The 26,695-nt window shown below is 42.2% G+C and overlaps 1 protein-coding gene across 1 annotated transcript in view; it reads right to left on the bottom strand.

Moving 5' to 3' along the window:
• The window catches only part of ldlrad3 (low density lipoprotein receptor class A domain containing 3), a 106,067-nt gene extending 85,782 nt beyond the window's left edge, over positions 1–20,285 (bottom strand). The window contains exon 1 of the mRNA XM_072670037.1: positions 20,055–20,285. Within this exon, the coding sequence (XP_072526138.1) occupies positions 20,055–20,106 (52 nt within the window). The 5' untranslated portion in view covers positions 20,107–20,285. The remainder of the gene's footprint in view (positions 1–20,054) is intronic.
• Between the last annotated feature and the right edge of the window lie 6,410 nt (positions 20,286–26,695).

Genomic DNA, 26,695 nt, shown 5'->3' with positions numbered 1-26,695 from the left:
AAAGATGTTGTTAAAAGATATTATGTATCTGTAGCTTAAAATAATAATGAACATTTTTTTCCAGTGGAGCACCTCTCCCATGATAGAGCTGCTGCTGACTAAATCTCATTTAAACTACTGCACTGTATTCTTCAGTCAGTGACATATGGAGAAGTAGAAGGCTTAGATAATTCGATTCGAATGTAGACATAATTATATTAGATAATTATATTTGCACATTATGCCTGCAGTCCCGCTCCTGAAGTTTTAACCAAATTAGAGAGTCACCTAGCTGTGTCCGTCTAGAAGTCATGACTGGACAATTTTTCATTAGATGAGTCTAAAATGTAACTTTCCAGTATAATATGAGTGATGCTCTAATACTTCCAGAGTTTAAACGCAAGCATGTCATTGTAATTGTTTAGTTTCTAGAAACTGTTAGGCCTACTCTATAAACCTAGGGGGCAGAATAGTGCATAGTGTTGCAGCCATACGGTTTAATTCTTTAGGGAACTCTAAAGCAGCCAGTCCAGCACATTTATTTAAGAGTGCAGCTGCATTTCCTGATGATTGAAGCAACACAAATGGCCAGAAATGTCTAGAAATTACAAGAAATGTTGCTCCATTAAACTCCTTCAAAGTTAAGAATGGGTTTCTGGAGAGATAAGGTTTTGTTCTGGCATTGAGGATACGCAGGTTATCGTAGCCAAGTAGGGAGAAGGAGGCAAACTCCAGAAGTCCCAATCTCCACCCAACATCCAGACACGGGCTATTTTTAGAAAGCATCAAAGCTCTATATTACCTCGGGATTACCTGTGTGAGAGAGCGAGGTGGGTGTGTGAAGCCTGCTTGAGGCGATAAGTGAGATCCATGCAATCCACTTCCACATCCATGCGTGGTCATTAAGCTGCACACTCGGCACGGAAATGAGATTTTTATTTGTCTGCGTGCAGCCGGGACGGGCGCATTAATTCCACTCCTGAACCTGCAGTGGTCGCTGGACGGGCGGGGGGGTTTGGGGGGGTAGTTGAATGTCACCGCGGCGTGTTTGCGGGGCCGTGCTGAGCGCTGACGTGCTGAGAGGCGGCGTGACGGCCCAGTAAACACTGCAACACTTCAGCAGCTTCTGTCACTCAGGAGTTTGGGGGTTTCAGATGGCTAACATTTCTACAACCTGGATGCGTTTCTCTCTCTATGTATATGTGCGAGTTGGTGAGCGTGTGTGTGTGTGTGGCGTATGAGACATTGATGGATGAGGTTGGTGCTGCCAAGTGTGGCCGTGAGTGTCCCTCTGATGGGACACAAAGATCCATATCTTGTCACAGTCTGACCTTGACACTGGACAAAATAGGATTTCTGAGGAGCCAGGATGGAAGGGAGCGAGTGTGTGTGTTTGAGGGGTGTTAGGGGGGTTGTTAAGAAGTTAAGTTTTAGAGGTTTTTCCATCTTAAGGCTTATACTTCACTAACTACTATGAATTATTCAGTAATGAAAATGTAAGATATGCAGTTTAACTTTAGGGGAGTAAGACTTTTTGCTCTAGTGGGGGGGGGGGGGGTCCGTACTCACATGCTCTGAACCCTGCCCGAGCAGTTGGGGTTTGACCCCCAAAGTCCATTTTGTCATTTCTCAAGTTTATATATAGTAAGTCTGGGACTTCGGTTGGGGCCAAACATTCTCAGATGCGGTTTTACAAGTCTATTTACAACCCTGTTATTTTACACTGGACTCGTGATATGAAGAATAATAAGCTCTCCTTGTATTGTTTGGTTTATGTCACCACATCAGCTCACAGCTGCCTGGCCTAGCTTGGAATTGTAAGAAGTATATATTGTAATTACCCCTGAGCTGGGATTACACTACACGATTTTCCCCAGAATTTTAGCCCCGATTCTCAGTGATAAAGAGAACCGAGCAGGGTTTGAGGGGCGCCGAATCAGATTTTTACAGTAGACCAGTTAACCTCTATAACCAACACCTTCCATCATCTAACGGTTCATGCTACGACTTCTTGCTAGGGTCACCTGAGCAAAGGGTGGTAATTCACACAATTAGCTAGATGGTCATAATATTCTGCTATGACCATGTACTTTGGGGGTTGGGATTGGACCATTTTACAGCCCAGTTGTATTGACTGTTTATTTTTATATTTTTTTGAAGGAGGACACAACAGCGTTGAAGATTCACGGCATGTCAGTTCCATGTACAGCACTCACATTATTTTCCTTTGCATAGCTGAATACAGTTCTCCATTCTAGAGCACCTTTCAACACTGAACGTCACATTGTGACGATGTAAGCGTGCTTGGGCAACCAGACTTTGTGTGAGAGCGCCCTAAGGTATGCTTGCTCTTCCATGGTCAGAGTGCTCACATGTTCCTCATTACTGTGGCAACTACTGTGGATTTCCAAGCAAATCCGACTAAGGACTGACCACACAAATCAGATTTGGTCACTTGCAACTGACTGAAGTAACAAAGCTGACAGCACAAACAAAGCCCAAGTACATCATGGGTATCATTCTTTGGTATCAGGGGTTCATATTTGTGGAACGGCAAAGGAAACTGCAGGGAAAAAAAAAATGCATAAAAGGTACAGTCCTAAAATCTGAGCCACGTTGGAATACACAATATACACACACCTATGATCACCTCACAACATCTGAATCCATATTAATGTGCCACTGTAAATATTTTAGATAAATTGATACATGTATTAATTGAACATTGTTGTATTCTGTCATTTTATGGTGGTCCAAATTGGGAAGAAAATTTGTGAAAAATATGAAAAATAGAAAATAAATAAACAAATAAAAACAGTGTCTCTCTCTTTCTCTCTCACCAGCTCTCTGTGTTTTGCTGAACAGTTGGCTCCTTTTCGGTAATGACCTCCAAACTGTGGTGTCACCCAGGGCGGCACAAATGATGCGTGTCGGCCGAAAGACAGGAGCATCCTTTCTGTGGTTGCGAGGAAGGACAGGCTTTGATCTGCTCTGTGGCAGAATGCAGATGAGGAAGACCCTGAGAGGCCAGGTTTGTCTGAGAGACAGAGTGGACAGGAGCAGGTGTTTCCCTTCTCTCTTTCGTTCTCTTTCCCAGGCTCTGTCTCCGTCTCCTCTCACATCTACGTCTCTTCTGTATGAAAGAGAAATCAGTGTGGCGAGGAAGTGGAGGCCAGCACCCTTGTTCAGGGTGAACCGCTTGACTGAAACGAATGACAGCCTTGAGTAGTGTGATGAATGCCTGTTAGTACACAAATTACCCGAGAAGACCTCTAGAACCCAATAAAAGGTACCTAGTGTTTTGAGCCAGACACTAAGGATGGGGAGTTACAAACTGCAAGATCTTAAGCTAGGGGTGGGCAATGTGATAGTATTATTGATATAAGTTGTGTAAGGATGCACTTTTCAGTGTCAATCACTGGTCTCTGCAGTACTTGTAAAACACTGAACAGCAGCATGAAACATAAAAAGACAGATTTAAGGTCTTTCTTCATCAGGCACGGCATTCTGCTAGATTTTAGAGAATTGCTTTGAGGATTCAACCACATTTAGCCACAAGAGCATTAGTGAGGTCAGGATGTTGGATGATCCACAATCCCACCTCACTCCCAACTCCCTAACTCACCCCAAAAGCACAGTTCCACTGCTCCACAGCTCAATGCTGGGGGCTTTACATCCCTTTACATGGTGCCAATAGGTTCATGTTTATCTGCTCCAGAGAGTCCTGAGGCTGCAGTCGTCATTACAAGTGTCATTTTGTGCTGTGCCACCACTGTTTTCCTGGCATATGTGTAACATACACCCCACCCTATCATGGATCTTTCACAGGAAATCTAAACCAGTCCAGTCCTTCTTGAATTCTGAACATTAGCATTCCAGTCACAGGTAAGCCAGGTGTGCCCAGCCAGATGCCTCATTAATAACTAGGGCATTATAAAAGCTCCTGCTGAATAAACCTTCTCTTTCAAGCCTGCCCCACCCCAGTGATCACATGACCCAAAGGACATTCAGCCCTTTCAGGCCTGCTTTGGCAAGAACAGGCCAAAATGTAGTGTGCAAGCATGCGTGGGTTTTGGGTTACTACCTCTGCTGCATGCTGTCAAAGAAGCCACTTAATTCAGTCCAGATCCCCAAATTTTATTTCCTCCCATCTCGCGCTCCCATGGACTGGTAGACGTGCTCCTCTCTCGCTGATCTAAGATCAGTTTCTTGCGTTCTCTCATCTGGCTCGTAGTTTTACTCTGGCAAATAGATCGGATACCAGATCAGTTTCCCCAGTAGGGATTAATCGGTCCCAGTGCACAGCAATCAGAGACAGGCCGCTCTCTCTCTCTCTCTCTCTCTCTCTCTCTCTCCGCACTGAGGGGAAGGCATTATGTTGTCATGGTGATGCTGTAATTGGAGGGCTCCAGTCGTCTGTGCTAGATGCCATTTCACAGTCTCTACAGACACACTGGGTTTCACTGACGCCGACGCCTTTGTCAAAGTACTGTACAAGTGTGTGCTTTCTGAGTTTCAGTGTTTAATGGCCAGAAGGACATGCCACACATAGCTGTTATAATAGGGCAATGTAACCGCGCTTACAACAGTGCTTCACTCAGCCTTACTTCTCTTCAATTAACCTGCAGCCATTTCCCAATTCAGTGGCACACAACGGACCACTTAGGAGACTGTTCAACTCTTTGAATCTTAAGTTAATGCTGGTGGCAATTACAGCATGTTGTAACTTGATATGAATTATTATCCATTCATAGCTCATTCAAACAAGAGGAAAACTAACATCTAAAACATCTAAACTTCAATTTAACACCAAATCAAGAATGAGAGGAGATGTTATTACTGGAATCAGATTTGAACTAACTGTGGTATAAATGCTGTGTAAACTTCTTGTCTCCTGGGGAGAAAAACCTTCATTTTTATATATTTGAATAATATATAATATATATAATATATCATTTATACACCCGTCTACAGTCATGTCCTCATCTGATCCTCATTTTGTCCAGTAAAACAAGCTGACATATCCTGAATATGCAGCATAAACAATCAAAACAGCAATTGAAATGAATGTAAATCACTGCATAACTGTGAATAATTACATAAATTACAGTTCTAATTTTAAAGATACTCTATCCATCCATCCATCCCTCCATCCCTCCATCCATCCCTCCATCCCTCCATCCCTCAGGCCCCTAGAGTTTTTGCAGTTATTTATGTAAACACACAATAATAATAATAAATAATTACAGTTACCAGGGATCCAGTTTTCGGCCCCCCATCTGTTGCAATTTTTGTGTTTGTTTAAATTCACATTAAATGTCACAGAATTGAGGTTGGATGTGCTGTTAATAAACACTGAAGTGTTTTAAAAGTACCATTTAATAGTGTGTTTAATATTTAATAATCCAGTCTGACTGACCTCCTTGATTATTCAGCATTCAATCAGTGAAAACACTTGAATTTGAAGTATTTATACATTTTAAAACGATTTTTTTCTGCTGATCACTAATGTAAAATGTGGTGAATATGCTAGGATTTGTTTTGTATTACAAGCATGCATTAGCCTATTGCTCTGGGTTTTGAATACACTGGTTTAAAACCGAGCAACAGTGTGCAGTACTCCCGCTGGTAAAACAGACATAATTGAAAAGGAAAGACATAGTGGGTGTACCTCCCCTTATGGTTTTGGCAGCGGAAAAGGCAGGTCTGGAGGAAAAAAACAGCTCAGACTAAGTGAAAGCACTAGAATAACAGTTTGCACCGATTCATCAGCCTGAGTGAATTTACGTTCATGTGCCGCACAATGATTTGCTTCATACAACAGCGGCATGAAGGTAAACATGAAAGCTTTTCACAGTAAGTGAAGACAGTGACAATCAATTTGCAATACCTGCAAGGTCAAAGTAAGCCAACATTCGGAGTGACAGGTTTAATAAGGCACTTAAAAACACCATCACCCTACTGAATATACCCAATCTGAAGAATCTAGCAAAGAGGCTAGAAGCTAGCAAAGAGCTTAAAAGCTAGCAAGAGCACAGAGCCAGCCACAGGTCAGCAGCCTCTGCTATCTTTCATCAGCAATGAAAAGACCAAAGCCATTATAAGGAAAATAATGGAATTCATAGCACTGGATGACCAGCCAGTTTCTGTAGTCGAGGTCAGAGGTTTTAGGAACTTGATACATTACCTGAGCCCAAGATACACAATCCAAAATAGAAAATACTCCTCGCATGTTAGGTTACCAGCACACATGCACACATAACTACAAGCTGGCTCAAGCTGATAGAAATACTGGACTTCATCCTTTGAACAAAACAACAAAAATGCTCAATACCTTCCTGCCCTTCATTTTGATATGTAAGGATTTAGCTTAAAAATATAGATATTTTTGTGATATTACACATATCAAAATTATGCTGTCAATTAAAATCGGAATCTGAAAATTGCAATTGGTCTGTTAATGGACAGGACACCAGTCTGCTAGAACACAGTGGTAAAAACAAAGGATCAGGACTGCACTGAGTGTAAAATAGCCCATACCAGATTCATTCAGATATACATGGATAGGCTCCAATCTCGATCCACTCCATCGGATCAGGACATCCCTAATAGTTCCAGGGCGAGTTACACTTCACATTAGACAGACAATGTACTTTGGAGAAGGTGTAATCAGGTGCTAATCAGAACAGGTTATACGGTTTGAACTCACTTCATACACTGCCTCAAATCAATCAGTCAATAGTTTTTCCTTCACAGGGCTAACAGTCAGTTCTCCCCGGCTCTCAGAGTCTGCGGGAAAAAGTTGAGCAGTTCTTTTTCACCACTGTCTCTCCACTGGCTACTTTCAGTCTTCTCTGGACAGAAATCATTTGAGCTGTGAGCATTGTGGCGCACCTGCTTATCCCTGGTCATCCGTCAGGGACATTCTACTTGCCATTTAGCCAGCCTGTCACATTTGTACGGAGGAAAACGGCAAGACAAGCGTTTTAGAGGTGCACTGGAGGGAAGTGCTCGGCTGGTGCGAGGTACGCCTCATTTCTCTTCACTACTGCCACTGAGCCATCTGTCCTAACGGGCGGGCGGGGGGGTGGGTGCCGGGAACGGAGGGGGATTTGACAGAGACACACGACTGCAACCCCACAGATGAGCATGGGCTCCGACACCATCCCAAATGAGAATAAATGGTGGCGCCTTTCAAAAACACCATTTACGGCAAGAGTTACATCGAGGACTTTTCCTGTCTCGCTTGCCATTTGTTTGGGAGAGCGAGACTGTTTGGACCCATTACGCCTCATTAGTGGTAAGAAATCACAGTAATCTTTGCCAAAAAGGAGCCTCAAAGGAAGGTTTTGGTGATGAAGAATGACACAGGGCTTTCACTTTAGATCAACCTCATCAGTTATTCAAATCTAGCTTTGTAAATGTGGATGATCACAATCATTCATTCTGTTCCAGTTCAATTAGCCCAACCTGCTCTGCAAATGAATTGTCATGGATAATATCTCAACCTTCATTTAATCATTAAACATGCGTGTCTGGGATCATCTAAAAACAAGTGTAGATGCCAGTTGCTCGGCCTCATCAACCTGAATGTCCTTGGTAAACTTGAACATCTTGAAGCTTGACTGTATAAAAGGCTTTTTTGAGTCTGGGTTGAATTATAATAATAATAAAATAAACATTTTAGAACTCACTAGATGATGCTAGAGAAGACCTCAATCAGCAATTCTCTCTATTTCCAAACAGCACATCTAGAAGAGCCTCTGAAAAGAAAAAAAAAACATTCCCCAAAGTCTAGGGCTGCATGATAGACAGAGATATATGGTGATGTTTGGGGGTTACGAGTGGTGTAGCTGTCTAAGTGCAGGCCCCGTCATTGGAAGCCCACAGGTTCCATTCACAGTGATGCCACAGCCATCCATGGTCAGGATTCCTAGAGAGCATAACTAGCCTTGTTCTCTCTGGGACGGTTCTCCCTTGCCCCCTCAGGGCGACCATCTGTTAGGTGAAGTAACAGAATTTGAGTTCTCCTCAAAGTCCGTTCAGCTGCCCAGTATCATCATCATGTTAGCAGCAGTTCTCAGAGGAAGCACATGCTAGCCGTTGCCCTCCCATCATGGAGTCCTAGCTAGTAGGTGAAAATTGGGAAGGGCTAAAAATTGGTTTAAATGTTTTTGGGCATCTCAAATAAAATATGAGAAGATATCATGGTTTTAAACAGTGTGTTTCTGAAGTACTGCACTTCAAACACTACAATCCCATCCCAATGTGTGAATCCCTGAAATGAATATTGTGATAATGCTAAAAATACAAATCCATCACAGCCACTGCTTTCAGCCATTCAGTGATTCTTAAAAGAGGTGCTAGTTTTCAAGGAGGTTTGAAGGAAGACAGGGAGGAAGTATATTGACGTATTAAACAGACAGATAAATGTTCAACAGTCAGTAACGCTAATGAATGAATTATTCCTCATAAAGCTGCTTTGCAGTTTGTACAGCGAGGCTTTAGATGTTAAACAAAGCAGACAGACAGCGCTCGGATATGTTAGTCTTGTCTTGACTCCGTGCGTCTGGCTGTGGTTGACAGCAGAGCTAGCATTAAAGCAATTAACATCGGCTTTACATTTCATTTCTCCTCACGACATCCAGTGTGTAAACAGCAGGCAGGATTAGCTTTTTTCGTTCCAGGAAAGAAGAGTGCTGAGCCTTGCCTGGGTCACCTCCAAGAGGAGATTACGGTGCATCAAAAAGCCAGCAGCTGCTGGGAGTCACTCTGGTAACACTGATCTCAGAGCAGTTCAGAGTAGTTGAAGCTGCATCCTTTGCCCAGAATGTCGAAGAGGGCCTGCAACTCAACTGGTGCCGTGACTTATAGGTGATTATAGGTACTGGTTTCAACCGTGCACTTTTCAACCTAGCATTGGTTCTGAGGTAACAGTAGATGGCCAGGCCCAGGTTCTCCAAGTCAGCCAAAGTGTCAGTTCAGGACTCACTTTCTTAATATCTACTTGTGTTAGCTACTGATAGTCACCACTGGAGCTACTGTAGGATTCAAAGCCAGAATACAAAAGCTCAGGAAAAAAAAAAAAAACAGGGAAGAAGCCTGTTGACTGCTGTGTACTGGTTAACAACCACAGTCACCATTTGTGTTGGACACAGATTGAGTTTAGCGTCCACCTTCAACCCATCCATGCAATGAACACACATATACACTAGTGGGCCAACACACACTGTGATACTGTGAGCACACGTCACCCGGAGAGCTCAAGGGTACAACAGTGGCAGCTTAGCGAACCTACAACCCTGTCATCAATAATCCAGTGCTTTGTCCACTTCCACCTAAATCCAATCAGGAAAGCCATGTTTCGAACCCAGGGCCATTTGGCAAACGCAATAACCAATACACTACACAATCACTGTGCAGAGCAAATGGCTTTTCCAGCATTTTTATTAATATACTTTTCATTATTGCAACTTTTGGTTGACTTCTGGTATGTGATAATGATAATCAAGTCACAAACCTTTGAAGATTTAATAGCTGCTACCCCTTTAACTAAAGCTACTAAAATTAAATCTAAAATAAATTATATAAAAATATAATAAAATATATATTATTACATATATTAGCTAATTGCTAACTATAGGAATCCTTTTATGGTGGCTTGTTAAAAAAAATTATAAGCTCTGCTTTTATTGGCTGGTTTACAGCACTGTGTTGGATCATAAAAGACTGTAGCTGGGTTAGCTTTTAGCCTAGCACCTGCCTGCTTCTCTGGGTTTTTTCTGAAATTAACATGTTTCCCAGATCTGATTTGGTGACGCCAGATTTTTTTAACCGTGTTAGAGGTTCCACATTCTCTCATTACTTACCTTTGCCAAGGGAAATGTAGTTTGACATTCTAGGGCACCTTGATGGGTATCTGGACACAACAGGTAACACATGAACTAGTAGTTTAGTGAGTGTGAGAGAATTCATTCAACCTGACAATATGACATCAGCAGCTAAACGCCAGCACCAGCATGACTGCCCTCCTATTATGCTGTTAATGGTATTAATGGTAGTTATCTCTGCACTGTGACACTGTGGTTGTATAAAAAAAGGGCAAGTCAAAGACTGGACAATTAGCATTTATATTAGATGAAACTAAACCACAGTCGGATACATGGTCCTGATCAGATAGGAGGCCTTATTTCATCCTCATTTTTGACCTTATTAAGTCCAGCATTAGAAATGATTTCTCAGGCACATTGGGGAATATTTAGCAAAAAGTTGGTGACAGCTGCTGATGAGTTTCTATTTAAATTCTATTTAAAACAGCATATTTACTAGAGATGTAATCTGCTTGTTTACCTCACCTCTCACTCTTTCTCTCTCTCTGGATGTAGAGTCTGAAATAGCTCCTGCACGTCCACATGTGGTGTGACACAACAAAGCAAATGAACGCCGATCAGAACGACAGCAGGAGGCCCAGCTTTTCTGGCACACTCCTCGCCCAGCTCTCTCACAAACACACACACACACACACACACACTCACACACACACACAATATGGGGAGTGTTGACGCACGTTCCTGAAGACAAATGATAAATACAAAGAATTAGAAAAGGGGAGAGGAGCTCAATGGCATAGCTAACGTTCAGTAGAAACCATTCTGAAGGCAATGGAGATAAATAAACAATGCAGACACTGGTCACTGCTGCTGAATAAAAACATGGCCTCCAACAAGTCTTCAACTCAGTCAGCACACACAGAGTTCTTCTAATGGGTCACACAGAGACAGTATAGAAGGGCGACGGGCTGCTCTGAGAATGCTTCCCAATGGCAGGATCTGATATACGGCTGATATGCGCTCCTAAGCCGCGATCTGGAACTGTGAGCTGGGATTGAATGCCGTGTGTACTATCAGTACATGTGTTAAGCCTGTGTTTTACCGCAATGCTAGCAAGCAAACTATGTTAGTGGTTGTTGTCTGTTGCTTTTATAGGCAAAATTCGTCTAAAACTAGAATCCCGAATCAGGATCGGCCCTAAAACTCCCTAAATCAAATCAATGCATCCCTATTATCTTCAGTTTTCCATGAAGAAGCAAGAAACCAGCCCTCTCTGTTCCATCTTTTCATGGAGACGACACACACACACACAGCTGGACTCAATCTGCATGCACAGCCCGTGGACTCAATTATTGCTGAGAAAAGCTGTACATGAAATGTCCTTTCAGAATGTCAAAACAACAACAACAACAAAAGATTCATCAGAGAGTCAAAGCCTCCAAACAGAGCTCCTCTTTGAACTGAGACTGAGGAATGTTCACAGAATCGCTGACACTGATGGCAAAGTCAATACTTGGAACGTCCCAGGGTCAGATAGCTCGGGGTCATGTGCGTTTCCCTCGGGATGCGGAGACGGAGGAACTTTGTCCTGATGCTGAGTCTTGTTGAAATATCTCACACGTAGAGAGAAACTGAATTCCTGCTGTGAATCTGCACAAGTGGCTCAAACTGGCTGAAATGCTGAGTGGAATTAATGGCAATTTCCTGATATTCGCCACATACTAAACATCATTTTACAATATTTTAGCTTGATGATTAAACTAACATAAAAGGGAAAGTTACAGGCTTTCAGATTGTTGTGATTGGACCTTCTTTTGTTCCATCACCACACAGTACTGCAAATCCTAACTACCCAAGAAAACTGAATGCCATAAAATTTTTATTGTATTGTATAGCTTTATTTTTATCCAAAACAATCGGAAACGGAAAAGTACACACGACAGATAAAGCAGAATTAGCTCTGTACATATTGATAGCAATCAATAAACCAAATGCTCTTTCAATAACAACAATAAAAATCACTAGCTGTGGAGGCCACGTGACTGCAAAACCCCATCCAATCATTTAATTTAAATAAATTGGATGGCCTGCCTCCCCATCTATCTGCCTACCTCACGTCCCTGCCCACATATGCAGACAGTGTGTACCAAAGTCCTTATAGGCAGGTCTGTTCACTCAGTGGCCATCTTTGCAATGCCGCCAGGCAGTTATTTCCAGTCATACGAGACCAGGCTTCTATATTTACGAAAGGGGAGAGACACAAAACACTGGAAACTGATCAGATTATCATTTTACAGAACATCTGAAATCACTGATGAAATCTGACTAAAACCTCATGAGTAGTTTGTAAAGTTCAACTCAATAATGCCTTGTTGTGTCTATTGCTCTTGCGTAGATCATCACATCGAGGTGGGGGTTCCTCTTCTTGCTGAGCAACCAGCAAGCTAATTGGCTCCTTTAAGGTTAAAGGGCTGGACTTTATCTGTAAATAGACGCAATGTCGAGCGTTACAAGCACCCCCATTAATGTTTTAACCAGTGGCCAGTCTCCTTCTCTAGTGCATACTCATTTGGAGTCCATCATATATTGAGAAGTCATGCACTACGGGACTTGAAAGGCCCAAAGCTGCTCTTTTTCTGTTGATCTGTTAATTAGTTGGACTGGTTTTGTTTTGTTTGAGGGGGGATTTGATAGATCTAATGCAGCTATTCAGCTACATATGTATTATGCAGAATTCTGATGCTAGCTAATCTGTATGTTGGACGATATCTGCACTATAGTTTCATATGTGTCATATGATGCCTTTTATTTGTTAGTCTATACTGGCTCTGAACAGGACATTTGAACAGGAATGAGGTGATGTAGCTCCAACGCTATCTGTCAGGATTTGTCAGGCCGAGCATGTTTGGGTGTTAGGGGAGTGGATTTGCAACGAGGGCTGAAGGTAGGGGGTGGGATATTTTTTCAGCCGCTTTTGCTTGTGCGGACTGATTTTTACAAATGTACTGACTCCGGATTTAAACTGCCAGTCCCGGACACTATGTGTGACATTCACAACACAGAATATGAATACGAATATGAATGGAAAAATACTCTAATAGCATTATTGTTGTTACAGTTGTTTTGGTTCACATTAGAGCGCAATTACTGTGTTCACCCTTGCCCAAACGAAGTGCACCAAAGGTGAAAACGAAGCAGAGTTAGATTTAACCAGAATAAAAAGTGCATGCATGAAAAATCTGAACAAAACTGAAACTGATTGTTACCAAGTATTTTTAAATGTGGAACTGAAGAAAAAAAAAAAAAAAAAAGATATACAGTGTAGTCTGGAGAGGTTTTAAGCTGCTCGTTTACACTGACTCAGGACCATCTTCCACTCTTTAGCTCCTAACCTTAGCGGTTACAGAAACAAACATACAACCAAACCCAAACCCAGGAGGCAATGTCAGCACATAAAGATCACAGATGAAAGCCAGTCTTCCCAACAGAGAGTGTGGAGCACCTGGTCAGAGTCGAGTCAGCATCAGGCAATTAGCGAGGGCTCCGCTGCCCCGGGTCGATTTCAGACCAGGCTCAAGCCCCGTTCAGCTGACATCCTTAAAGGTCTGCCCTTTTAGGCTCGCATCACGTTGCAGCGCTGGTCAATACAAACTTAATAGCAATACTTTTTCTAGCTTCAGATCTCTACTTTAATCACCCCTTGTTTGCTCTCGCCTCCATGGAGTCATGCAAAACACATCAATGACACATTACTATACAACACAAGGGTGCAGGCTACACTGCACATCGATTGGGATTTAATTGAGGAACTGAATGAAGATTTTATTGCCTCTTTTCATCTTTCATTGGAGCATTTTTTTTTTTTCTTCCTCTGCGGACACCATTCATTAGAAAACGCAGGCGGAGGGAGACCTTTGAGGGAAGGAGCAGGTTGCTGTGGTGCAGCTGTAAGCAACTACAATAGTTACCTTAAGTACATATAACCTGTTCATTAACCCTGTCACAGTGGGACACGTCAAGACACTGCAAGCAGCAGAAACCCATCAATAAGCAGTCAAGTGTGCACGCAAATGAAGCTACTCAGCAGCAGGCGTGTAATTAAAGCGACGAACTGCACATTTCCCTGATCAGATTTTGTTCGTTTTAAGCGGAGCATCTCTGTGCAGTTTGTTGGACTGTGAATAAATATAATAAGGGTTCGGGCTGCAGTGCAGGGCTGAGAATGAGTAATCAACTATCTGAGCAGTTCTTGCGTGAACTCACAATCACAACTCGCAAAAAAAATGATTAACTGATTCCGTGTTGCTAGGATCAAAAACAAATTAATAAATAGATAAATCAATAAATCTGTATCTCAAAGCCAAGCTCACATGAATCTACAGAGTCGCGGTGTCGCCGGGTTCTCTTTCCTGACACCAGAGCTTTGGCAGCAAAGGGCCTGTTGACTGGCATGCAGAATTGCCAATCACAGGCTGCTGTTTTTGCTTATAGGGAACTATCCATGTGATGCTACAATTAAAACAGGCCTCAATAATAAGAAAAAAGCTCTGTTGCGACTCGGGCTCTCATACCGCAGTCTGTTTTTGTCTGCATTGTTTGTTTGTTAGTCTGTTTGTGCTGATCCTTGTGCACGATGGCTCACTTTAACAGACTGCTACTCGTAGGAAGAGGAATTTTTGGACTCATGTCGGCATGCGTTTGTACATTACCTCCGGGAGGCAACTGTGGCGTTACACGAGGGACGCTCTTCTCGTGCTGCGTTATTCCAACTTTCCTGTCCCGCAAGATAAGCTGGAGCAGTTGTTGTGTGTGCAGACCCCACAAACATCCCATTCCTTCAACCGTTTTTCGGCAACGCCCAACAACTGACGAATAAACTGGATAAACTATGAGCCGCTACAATTTCTTACCACCAATGTAGGAATTCATGTTTGCTGGTTTTTACTGAGGCTTGGGTCCAGCGTGAACTTCCAGATGTCCTGGTTTCCCTGGATGGCCCTGGATTCCTGGATTGATTCGGATGGACAGAAAGTAAAATTCTAAAAGTATATGTGGAGGGGTCAGTTTTTATGTGGGAGTATGTTTGTTGTATGTGTTTGTCTAGTGGCCTTTTTATGAGATGCAGTCTTGGGTTGCCCAAGAAAAAAAAAATCTAATCATCAACAGCTGTCCAACCAGGGTTGAGCCTTCTATCTAACCACTCATCATCTGTCAACTCTGAAAAGTTGATTTGTTTGCCTAGTCTTTCCTTGTTTTCTCAAACCAAGGTCCTGTCAATTAAATACCATTGTAGAAGTTCATCCGGCTTCTTTTCAAGCATGAGATGTCATCTGCATGGGCAGTCTTTAAAAAGCTCTGTCTGAACATTTTCTGCTAAGAATTATTTGATTTAGAACACCATATAACGTCCATGAAAGGCTTTAAACTGAACTTGAATGGCCTTGCTGTGAACTTAACAATCCAGCAGTAATTGCTAGCTCTGAAAGGCTTGCTGCTTTTAATGGTGGCCAAAGCAGGCCACTGCTTGCTATAAGCTAGAATGTATGCTGCAAAATAAAATAATACACTACTAACATAGGGTAATGGTGCCCTATTTGCCATTGGCATAGTTGAATAATGACAGTTCAGTACACAGAACTGACACAGTGAACTAGGGCTGCACACATAAGGCAAATAAATCAAACACTTCATTTGATACAAAAGGCATAATTTGCACTGCTGACATTCATGATGTAATTTCATGACGTATCCACCAGAGGCAGATAATATCTAGCAAATATCCTTTATGCTACTCCAGTCTTCAATACACAGAGTGCATTATTAGTACTAATGACATGTTGGATCATTGCCCTCTGCAGAAATGTGGTAAAAAAAAATCCAGAATTTTCATATCACAATATATATTATAGGAAAATGTATTGCAATGTTTATTTCTTCCCTAGTATCGCGCAGGTCTACCATGAACCTCAAACACCAGTACAGGCTTGGAAAATTAGTAAATTCCCCAAAACTGTAAAAACTGTAATGCAACAGTCCTGACTTGTGATATTTACAACCCCAATTTTTACTTCCACCAGGCCACTAGCGAAAGTCTTTCAATAACTAAAGCAGCAATTTGATGGCCAGTCCAGGAGAATAGGGTGTTGAAGATACTGGAGAACAGCCCACCACCTCCAGGACCTGGTCTCGTGGCTGTGGGTTTTCCAGTGCCAATGTCCACAGAAGGAGAATGTAAACATGTGACGATGTACAGGTCAGGAAAATGAGTGGGGATCCGTGCTAGGCTATAAGCTAATTATTTGGAGAGAAGCTCACTTCATGTAAATGTAAGTAAAGTAAATAAATGTAAGTAAATGTACTTTTTGGCACACGCCCTAATTGCCATATATGAAAATGGAAGACCAGCTCTGTTTCCGTCACAAAAAAATGTATATGGGAAGAAGACGAAAACAAAAAACAAAAAAAATAAAAATAAAAAGTGTACGTAAATCACAACACATGACAGCATGCTTGGTTGAGTAATAAACAACGTTATTAGCATGCTTCTTTCTTAAGACTAGAACTATAGTTTTTGTACTACATTTGGTTCTAACTTTAGTTTTAGTGGTCGTCCAAAAGCCCAATGACAACTCGCAGTGCAAGAGCAAGGTACCCTAACATGACTTCTAATAAGAGGGTCAGTGCTTCACATCAATCGCACATTCGATCTCCCCATGAATGGCGTATTCAACCTTTCAGACATACAGACCTAAGCACAGAGAAATGGAACCATTAGTATTTGACACAAGCAGCGCATGGCAACTTCAAAGGAGAAATCAATGGGACGAGATGGGCTTTCTTACCAAAAACAATATCCTTCACTATGTGGAACTAATCTCATATCGCTGGTACTGATCCTTGAAATGGCCAGTGTTTTACACTGCACTGTTCTGATGAATAGAATAATGGGAAAGTATATAGGTTTGAGAAAATACACAAGATTTTTTTGACATTGCAAACATTGGGCCAGTAGCCTCTTCAAAAGCGGTATCCCAAAAAGTATCTGTCACAATATGACTCTATGGGTAACAGCCTATATCAATTTTAGGGAGGGAAGTGGAAACATCCGCCTTCTGTAAAAGCTATCAGGAAAGTTCAGTGTCTTTTACCGAACAAATGGAAATGACATCCCACAGAAATAACACAAAACATGTCCTCCACTATCAGTTTCTCCCAGGATGCAGCTCTGCTGTTAAGGGAAATATCTGAAAGGCGAATATGTGGCAGTGAATTTTTTGTGCAGTCAGAAAAGAGGTTTTGGATGTTGACGTCCAATTGTGCTGATAGAACTGATCAGATTTCATTCCATTCAACTCAATAGGAATAGGAGTAGGAATAGGCCATCCTTGTTTCTCATGTTTAGCTTACAATACTCCCATTTTATTCCCATCAATTCCTCTTAACTCCCATAATTACCAGTTTATTCCTGTGGTAAGTTTTATTGTATTTGTAATGCCTTCATGTCTGCTGTTGACAAAAAAAAAAAACAGTACATTGATGATAGTGTATGATATAGTTCCAATATTTCCTACTAATTCCAATAAATTCCCAAAGCTCCCAAAATTTCCATGGAAAGCTTACAATCTGGAATATTTATAAGTTCCCGAGCTTTAGTTACCGCTAATTTACTGGAAAACGTATCTGAAATTTTCCACCCCTTTGCAACCCTAACCCTACATCACCAAAATGCAGATTAAAACACATGAATTGTGGATACTCCAATACACAACCGCGTCACGGACAATCCAGGAAGACTCAAGGATACTCTTTACTCAGTCTAGCACTGCAACGTGAAGGTGAACAGTTTCCATGTCACTATAGTGGAGCCTTCCCATTTAGAGCTGGGTACATGGTCTCCTTGGTAGCCCATGGCCATGACATGACTCTTTATATAGCCACCAAATGATCTCAGGATTAAACGGCTGTGGTGTGTAAATGACCTTCAACAGACACACAGCAAAGACATTCTGACACTCTGCTCTCATCAGGCCAGAATAATTTCTGCTCTGTTGTTTATGCTCTGGGCTCAATTTGGGGTGAGATGCAGGGGGGAGGTCACCCTACACCACAGTTCAAAAATCCAAAAATCACTTTTGTTTTTGTCATTTGTCACTTATTTGGTTTTGTCACCCATTTCTCCCCAATTTGGAAATCCAATTACCCAACCCATACGTACGCATCCCCTATCACACGCAATGCCCCCGAAACTAGAGAGGAAGGACCAACGCACACCCCCTCTGATGCACACACAGTCAAGCCACTCATTTTCCAACTGCTGCAGATGCAACATCTCGATCAGGATTTGAACCAGCAGTCCTCTGATCATAGTGACAGCGCCTTAGTCCGCTGGACCACTCAAGTTTTTTACACTCACACATCGCTTTTACTAACTTAACATGGTTCTCTATGGAACATAAGTGGTTCTTCTATGGCCCTGCTCAATAATACAATAAATTTTATACAATAAAATTTTAGTTAAGTGTATTTATAGTATTAGAGATATCTCAAGATGTCCCACTACCACTACCCCACCATCTCCACTGAAAACCTTATCCAATTCCACCACTGTTTACTAGGGATGCACCGATATGGGAATTAACTTACTGAAATCCAATATTTTTCATCTGATCATAATAATATAACACATCAGATTTGGAAACTGGATCAGAATCCACTTGGATTAGCATGAACACTTATTTCTAAATATAGTGAGATGAAATGAAATGCAGATCATTTAATGCATAAGTCCAGCATCCCTAAACATTCTGCTTGTCTGGAATAAAATAAATACACCCTCAACTATCAGACTAAAACCTCCACACCGGAAAAGATACCACAACTCAATTTCCACTGGTCCTTCATGAATCAGCGCTGTGTTGAGATATTGAGTATATGTCTTGCATATGTTCATCATTTAACCACTACTTTTGGCTGCCATCATAAACACAATGAATGACATTGTTGGACCAAGGGTCGTTTCTGGAGCTCTAAATCGAAGCTAAGCAGGGCCCAGTTTGATGAAAGCACCTTAACCGGTACAGAGAGAGAAAGAGAGAGAGAGAGGTCAGTGTGATGCTCACTAGTCCACTGAAGAATCGTCTTTGTGCCAATATGGTTTTGGGAAACTCAGCCCTTAACTTTCATTCAGTCACTTTTTCAGCCCCGCTGACTGTGTATGTGGTCTGTTGTTGGGCTGCTGTTTCACACTCAAAAGTATTACAGTTGGAAATTCCACTAGTTAGAAATGCGTCAGACCCTGATCCTTTCTCTGTTCAGCAAATATCTGCTGATTTCTAATCATGATGTCATTCTCATAGATTCCTACCGTTTCTACTCAAACTCTGCAGAGAAAAAGACAAACAAAACGGTATGGATGCAAAAGCAATGCAGGAATGGGATGATCTGAAGCAATTCCAAATCCTGCACCATCAGCAGCTGAGTGACAGGGCAGGGATCAAAGCTCTGATGAGAAAAGGCTCTCTGGACGTTTGTAGCAGCCTGTTCTACTACACAGGCCTTCAGAGACACGTGGGACGGGGCTTATCACTACCTGGCAGGAAGCAGCCATCTGTTGCTCCATCGGTGCAGCTCAACCAGAGAGAAGTCCCTGACTATGGAAACAAGACGGCACGAACAGAGGAGGAGGAGGAGGAGGAGGAGGAGTGAGGGATTGAATGGAAGCCCTTTAAAACCCCTTTTAAAAACCTGTCAGGTAGCTAACACTGAGACCCAAGCTCCTGATACCCGGAGGTAGCTACAGTCCCCACTCCACTCGTTAGTACCAAGAGGACCAAATGGACTTCTTCTCACTACAGTGCAACCATACCCTCTCTCACACACACTCACACACTCAGTGTAAACACTACGGAGCTGACGCAAACACACCACAGCAAACAGCCTCCCACAGCTCTCTCACACGCCTCACTCCTCTGGAGCTTTTGGAGACGTTGGCCCTTTAAATGAGCTCCAACTTGTTCACGACATGCAGCAGAAAGACCAGAGAGAAAGAGTCGCTCCTCAAACACCCCCCCCGTTCAAACCGTTAGCGCCACATCAGTGAGGGACTTCACGCTACCGTGTTTGTTAGTAGTTAGTTAGCTAGTTATAGTAAAGTTAGGACCGAGGACACACGTCCACACGTCCCCAAGCCCCGGTTCACATCTTCAAACACTGCGTGGCCTACGTACACTTAGCATGTGGACTTACCGACCGAGCTGGAGCCCGTCCCCGAACCGAGCAGGAGGTACCAGACCCACATCCTTCAGGCTTTTCTCTTTTTATTTTCGGCCTGCCCCTTCGCTTCACCCCGCTGCGGGCCAACAACCGGGGTGGTTTTATAGTTCCTCGATTTCCACTTAATGTCTGGGCTCGGCTTCGCTCCTCTCCGCTCTTTTTCTTTCCCCCTGCAGGGCAAAGTTTTCTGACTTGCAGGGAGGTTGGGCTCCTCCACTGGGACAGCCGTGTGTGGAGTGGCCTTTTTTCCCCACCCGTATTCCGACACGCCCCGCCCTCCGGCGCCAGGATTGGCTGGTAGTTCATGAACTCTCAAAAGCCAATCCCGTCGCTGCTTGGGAGTATTAAACTACTGGCCAATCACAGCACGAGGAAGGCTAGCCAATCTTAAAGCAGGAGAGGGACACTTCTAACCAGTCCGCGGGCAAGAAGTGACATTTTTAGCCAATCATAGCACAGGAGGCGGGCTTTAGCGGGATGCGGTGGGAAAAAAAAAAAAATAAAGCCAGGAGCTGGAGTAGGTATCAAGTTCAGAGAGAGAGAGAGAGAGAGAGAGAGAGAGAGAGAGAGAGAGAGAGAGAGAGAGAGAGAGAGAGAGAGAGAGAGAGAGAGAGAGAGAGAGAGAGAGAGAGAGAGAGAGAGAGATGAGAGAGAGAGAGAGAGAGAGAGAGAGAGAGAGAGAGAGAGAGAGAGAGAGAGAGAGAGAGAGGCGGAGACTAGTGCCGGGAAAAATAAGACTAGGATCTACACACTGCAGCCTGATTACAGCAGAGCTCCAGTGAGGAAAATCTGAATTTAGGGCCATGTGCACTTTTACACTCTTCAAAATGCAGTTGGCCAGATGCTACATGCATCATTTATGGCTATTGCACAGCAGTGCAACTGATTTTAGCCTGCATTTAATCCATCCAGTTGGCGCACACACACACACACACACAGAGCAGTAGGCAGCCACCTCTGTGTCCAGGGAGCAATTGAGGGTTAGGTGCCTTCCTCAAGGGCACCTCGGCCGTGCTCGTCCATGGGATTGAAGCGCTGACCTTCTGGTCCTAAGCCCATTTCTCAGGCCATGCCTGCCCCCCCTATATAACATAAATGAATAAATCCTCACGAGTCAAATACAGCTGTAACTAAATGTTCAGTGTAGGTCCAATGTGTGATTCAACTGAAATGAAATACTGTCTCCACTGGATGAGCCTCACCTTCTCAGAGCATCACTAACAATCTATCTATTGACTTTGTGCTCACTTAACTAGGGCTGATCCGGTTTCTCTCTATATAGCAGCAGCAAACGACATGAGCTCAGACGTACATGAGCTCAGACGTACATGAGCTCAGACGTACATGAGCTCAGGCTGAAAGAAGTGCAAAAACAATAAGTGCAATCCTACACTTCAACAGGACAGAGAATCAATGAGTAACATATAACAGTAGTGAGGGTGTCACGGGTGTGACGAGCAGTGAAGGCTCATAGCAAACCACAGACTGGGAAGTGTGTTTTGCTCCAAGTTCTGCGTCGCCACTGTTGTTTAGGCCTAGTCATAGGTCAATTCATGGGGTTCTTATTATCTTAACTTTGAAAAAAAAAATAATAATAACCAATCATTTCTATTTTCATTATGTCAAGACAATGTTCCTTTGTTTTAAAGTAGACTCAGTTAAGTTTAAAACCGAGCTTTATATATAATGACATTATTTAGTCATTTAGCAGGGGCAGTGGTGGCTCAGCGGTTAGAGCACCGTGCTATTGATAACAAGGTTGTGGGTTCGATACCAGGGCTCGGCAAGCTGCCTTTTAGCAAGGCCCTTTACCCTCTCTGCTCCCCGGGCGCTGGAGTTGGCTGCCCACCGCTCTGTGTGTGTGTGTGTGTGTGTGTGTACTCACTGCCCCTAGTCACTAGTGTGTGTGTGTGTTTACTACCACAGATGGGTTAAATGTGTACAGTGACAAATACATGCACCTTTTTATTTGTTAAGTGGCATAGTGCACAAATTCTTTAGAGCTCTTACGGTCATACTGACTGAAAAACTCAAAAATAGTTTTAGGAAGTGATGTATTTAATTTTTATTTCTAAACAGTTAAACATTTACTGATTGTGAAACTGAAAACCTGTCATCACCAGTGTCAAGACTTGTCAATAGCTAGTATACAATTTTCTCATCAAACATTGCTGTAACAGTATAGTGCCGCTGAATGGATCTACTCCATGATCAGGAGGAGTACATACTAAATTACTCTTCAAAAATTTCTTTCCACACATCAAAATGTCACTCTTCTCTCATGGTTGACATGGGCTCCCCTTTTAGGCTTTGTTTCCAAGGTTACAACATAAACTAAAAAAAAAAACTCAGTACAGAAATCATAGGTCATTTAGGGACAGTAATATATTGTTAAAATTATACAAGTTGGATACAGGAGATGCCTGTTTAAGTTATTATAAAAGCACACATGCCCTTGAAGTTTCAACGGCTGGATTGGGCACGAGGCCAAATAGCAATGTATTGATGTTTTAAACACAAAAACAAATGGAAATCATAATGAATTAAATGCCATATTTAATTTAAATACCATATTTAATACCATATATTTTTATTTTGTTAGAAAGTATTTCAAACATGAATTTATAACCCAGGCAAATAAAAGTTCCCGTAATTAAAGAATCCACAATACCCTAGTACATCAACACAGTAGCTCTTAACCGTGTCTTACGTCGGTGATAGTGTAGTGTGGCTGTGTCACTCGCATCACACTGTCTAAACTAAATTCTCGACTCAGGCTAGGGATAAGAGATGTATTATAGCATCTTCCAACAAGGTTTGACCTTTGGTTATTATATCCAAAAGCAGCTGTGTGACCTCAGACAGCCTCCAATCATAGAAAAAGTGTTCTTTTGATAATGCAGCATGCCCACAGGCATAGGATCTGGAGCAGTCACAGACACCTCCGTCTTACTGAAGGAATTCAAAATCAGCAGCATTATCAAGCCATGACCTGACACCATAAATCTCCTCAAAAGTCTGCCTTTTTTCCTGCATGCTTATTCAATCCGTGTGAGCCTTTATGTGCAAGGATGGCTCTTGAAAGCACACTGGTGGGGTGGCAGAGACCTAAATATGAGCAATATAAAATAAACGGACAAATTGCCTGACTCTTGCGTGTGAAGGACTTTAAGGTCTTTATAGCAACTTATCAATGAGAAGAATCATGTTTAATGAGTTTCTCATTGACACAATCACAAAGCGAGTCACATGTCATAGCTGCGAAGGTGTGGGTTAAAGTTTCCTACTGTCCTTCACACGAACGAGCTAATGTATCAAGGACATGTAGGTTTGATTTTCTGTGTCAGGCATCACACTCCACAGACATTGTGCCAAGCTGTAATTAAAGAAGATACTGATGTATTTAACTGTGCCTGAATCGAATGTGCATGGTCTTCCTGGCCTTCATTTAACCAGAATAATCCTACTGAGATCACAGATCTCTTTTATAAGAGACACCTGGTCAAGATTGTTACAAAGTTACAACAAAAAAACCCACATTAAACTAATTACAAAAAGCATCATACATAAAATATCTACATTGACTTCACCATAGCCTTAACACTGTTCAACTGTACAGTATCTTAAATCTTAAGTTCATTCTGTAGGTTGTCCCAGGCAAAGGATGCAGAACCCCTAAAATCTTTCCCAAATCAGTCTGAACTTCAGAAAACAACAAATCTCAACAAGTGTTTATGATGTATTAAAATTAGATCCTATTTGTAATGAATTACAATTAGTGATCAAGGACTCATAAGGCATGTAATGACTCGTAAAGCCTTTTATTGGGAATGATGAATACAGTCATTCAACAACTGAAGCCTCAGAGAAAGGCCACTGAAACTCCTCCTGTCTGACTAACATATTCCCTATTGTACTCAGAGATGGGTTTTCAGTTTCTTTACAAAAAGCTTCCGGCTGTCAGATGCATGGACTGCTCTTTTGAGGTCTATTCACAGCTTTTCAATGATGGTTAGATCGGGGGACTGTGAGGGCCATGGAAAAAAAACCGGCAGCGGATGCCTCTTGAGGTCGTCCATTGTGGATTTTAAAGTGTGTTTAAAATCCCGCTGTAGAAGCCTTCCTCTTTTCATCTCTAGCTTTTTTTTTTTTGTACAGATGGCGAGGTGTTTTGGGTTCTTTAATACAACTCTGCACTTTTTTCTCCAAACATACAGTACATAACTTTATCAGTCTGAAGCTCTTGTTTTCAAAGTGCATCAGACATCAGTTTTTTACTTTTCATTTAGGCAGCTGCTTAGAGGAGCCAATGGTTCCTGGTTGTTGATACAAGGTTTGAGGAGTCAGTATATTTCTAAAGCCCCAAAAAGTGAATTAAAGCAACACTATGGAAAATGGGCATTTTTTCCCCTACAGTCAGGAAGTGTAATCCGCGCTTTAAGCTATCCCTAAAGGACACATTTTTCTGGAGCGAACTGCGAGATAAAGAACCATCACTGAAACATGTGGTTCATACTCAGGCAGTGGAGTAATGTACATGATATTACCCAAATATGACTTACACAGCGTTATACAGTTCTCATGAATGCTATTCTGTCTGCTCCACCAAAGTTGCATAGTGCAGTTAGCGGCACGCCGAGCCCAGAGGAGCAATGCCAGCGCCACTATAACAGTCAGTGGAGGATCACAATTATTTTAAAGCTGCTATTTTAGGTGAACATGCTACATAGTGTTGCTTTAAAGTCTGAGACCTTTGTAAAGATGAGGTGTCCAAACATTTGCAGGGTGCTCCTTTGCTTTTTTAAAAAAAAATAACACTAAACTATTAACCATAACGGGAATTTTGACCAGGGTCCCCAGACATTTGCATGCAATTATACATTTCTTACTAAGAACTAAATTAACCAGTAAATAAACACACCGGTATTATGAAAGGAAGTATAAGACACACCCCAGGGGGTACACAGTGAGGCTATATATAATAGTGGTCTGTATCAGTGCCTGGTCCACAGAAAGTCCTGCTTTTCTATATCACAGCTGAGCTGTAACGATCAGGCTGGCAACCAGGTGCAGGTCAGTAAACAGATATATCGGAGCGTGAAGAGAGATATAATGAAACAAACAAAGGTCATAAGCAGACTACGCTGACCAGTATAGGGCTGCAGAAAGGGCAAGACCTCACACTAAGGGTAGCTATGTAGAGTCAATGCAGGGGCCTTGACTGGTGATCCAGAACGAGGAGCAGGTGTGCTGGGATGATGAACAGGTGCTGGTGGTTAGATGGAGTCACCACAAAGAAGAGCCTCTAGCTTCACATAGCTCTTTCAAATCAATACACAGCAACAGTTCTGACCAAATATATTTTAGAACAGGTACCACCTATTCAAAGCCATTCAGAAATAATGGCTAATGCCAGGATTAGAACCTGTAAATGGGTTTCAACAATACTATGATGTCTTATGTCAGATATATCATAGTATTGCGCTGCATTTTAGCATTAGTTATGTCATGAAGAAAGTTCATTCCACTTCTTTATGCAGGGCTTTAAATCTTATAAATAAATTCTAAGGAACCACCAGTGGGTACAGACTTGCATTCCTCACTCCTGTAATTTAAGAATACCTCAGTCAGTCTGCATTGTTTTCCATGTCATTACTGAAAAATAATCTTAAGGATGTGATAAAAGTTTAAGAGTTTAAGAGGTTGCAAGTCATTATGAGTAAATTATAATTATTTATATTTGTCTGCACATAATTAATTACCTATGTTTTCATTTTGAGACACAAGGGTAATAAAAAGTGCAGCTATTTATTTGACTTAGCTTTCTTTTAGGTTGTTGGAGCCCTGACAATATACAGTGCTGAAAACGGGTTCTTCTCAACAGTAGAACCTCTATTGGTCTTAAAGATTTTTTAAAGAACCATCTATCCAAAAAACCATTGAGCCAGTGAAAGAACATTCATCGCATTGGAATTATGAAACCATTGCTTTTTCTAAAAGAATCTTTTAAAGAAGCACTCGGATGGAAAACTATTAATCTTGTAATAGTTGAATAATAAGAGTCTGGTACATGAAAGTGACAAATTGTGAACCTCAAACTCTGTTGTGTCCTGGCTAGAGGCTAAATGCAACAGCTACTTCAGGAGAATATGGAAGCGAGGCTAAAAAGGCTAGACGTTAATGCTAGGGTGGCCAAAGTAAGGACTAATCTGAAGGACTGAAGCCTAAAAGCTAACGCCAGGAAACCAAGGCAAGAACCAGTGCTGCTGTCCGACACACGGGAGCATTTGAAGCAGCTCAAGGCCAACACCATGTGACTGAAGCATGGACAGATGCTGTTATCCAGTGTAGCCTTTACAAGGGCTCAAAACTAATGCCAGGTGACTGAAGTAAGGGCCAGCGTTGTTATCCAGCATGCTGGAGCTTTTAGAGTGGCTACCCCTAGCAGACCCCATGCAATCTCTTCAGCTAGCTAACTGCAGAACAGAAAATATGTTACAGTTCTAAGCTAAGCTGAGCTATGCTATACGGCTGCAAGCTGTGTTGGCAGCGTAAACCAGCCATTAAAAGCAGAGCCCATGTTTCTTTACCCAAAGCCCACCATAATTGGAAAA

Source organism: Salminus brasiliensis, chromosome 2 (genome assembly GCF_030463535.1).
Source record: "Salminus brasiliensis chromosome 2, fSalBra1.hap2, whole genome shotgun sequence".
Classification (NCBI taxonomy): domain Eukaryota; kingdom Metazoa; phylum Chordata; class Actinopteri; order Characiformes; family Bryconidae; genus Salminus; species Salminus brasiliensis.
The sequence above is the reverse complement of the archived record's forward strand: the minus strand, read 5'-3'. Positions and strand labels throughout refer to the sequence as shown.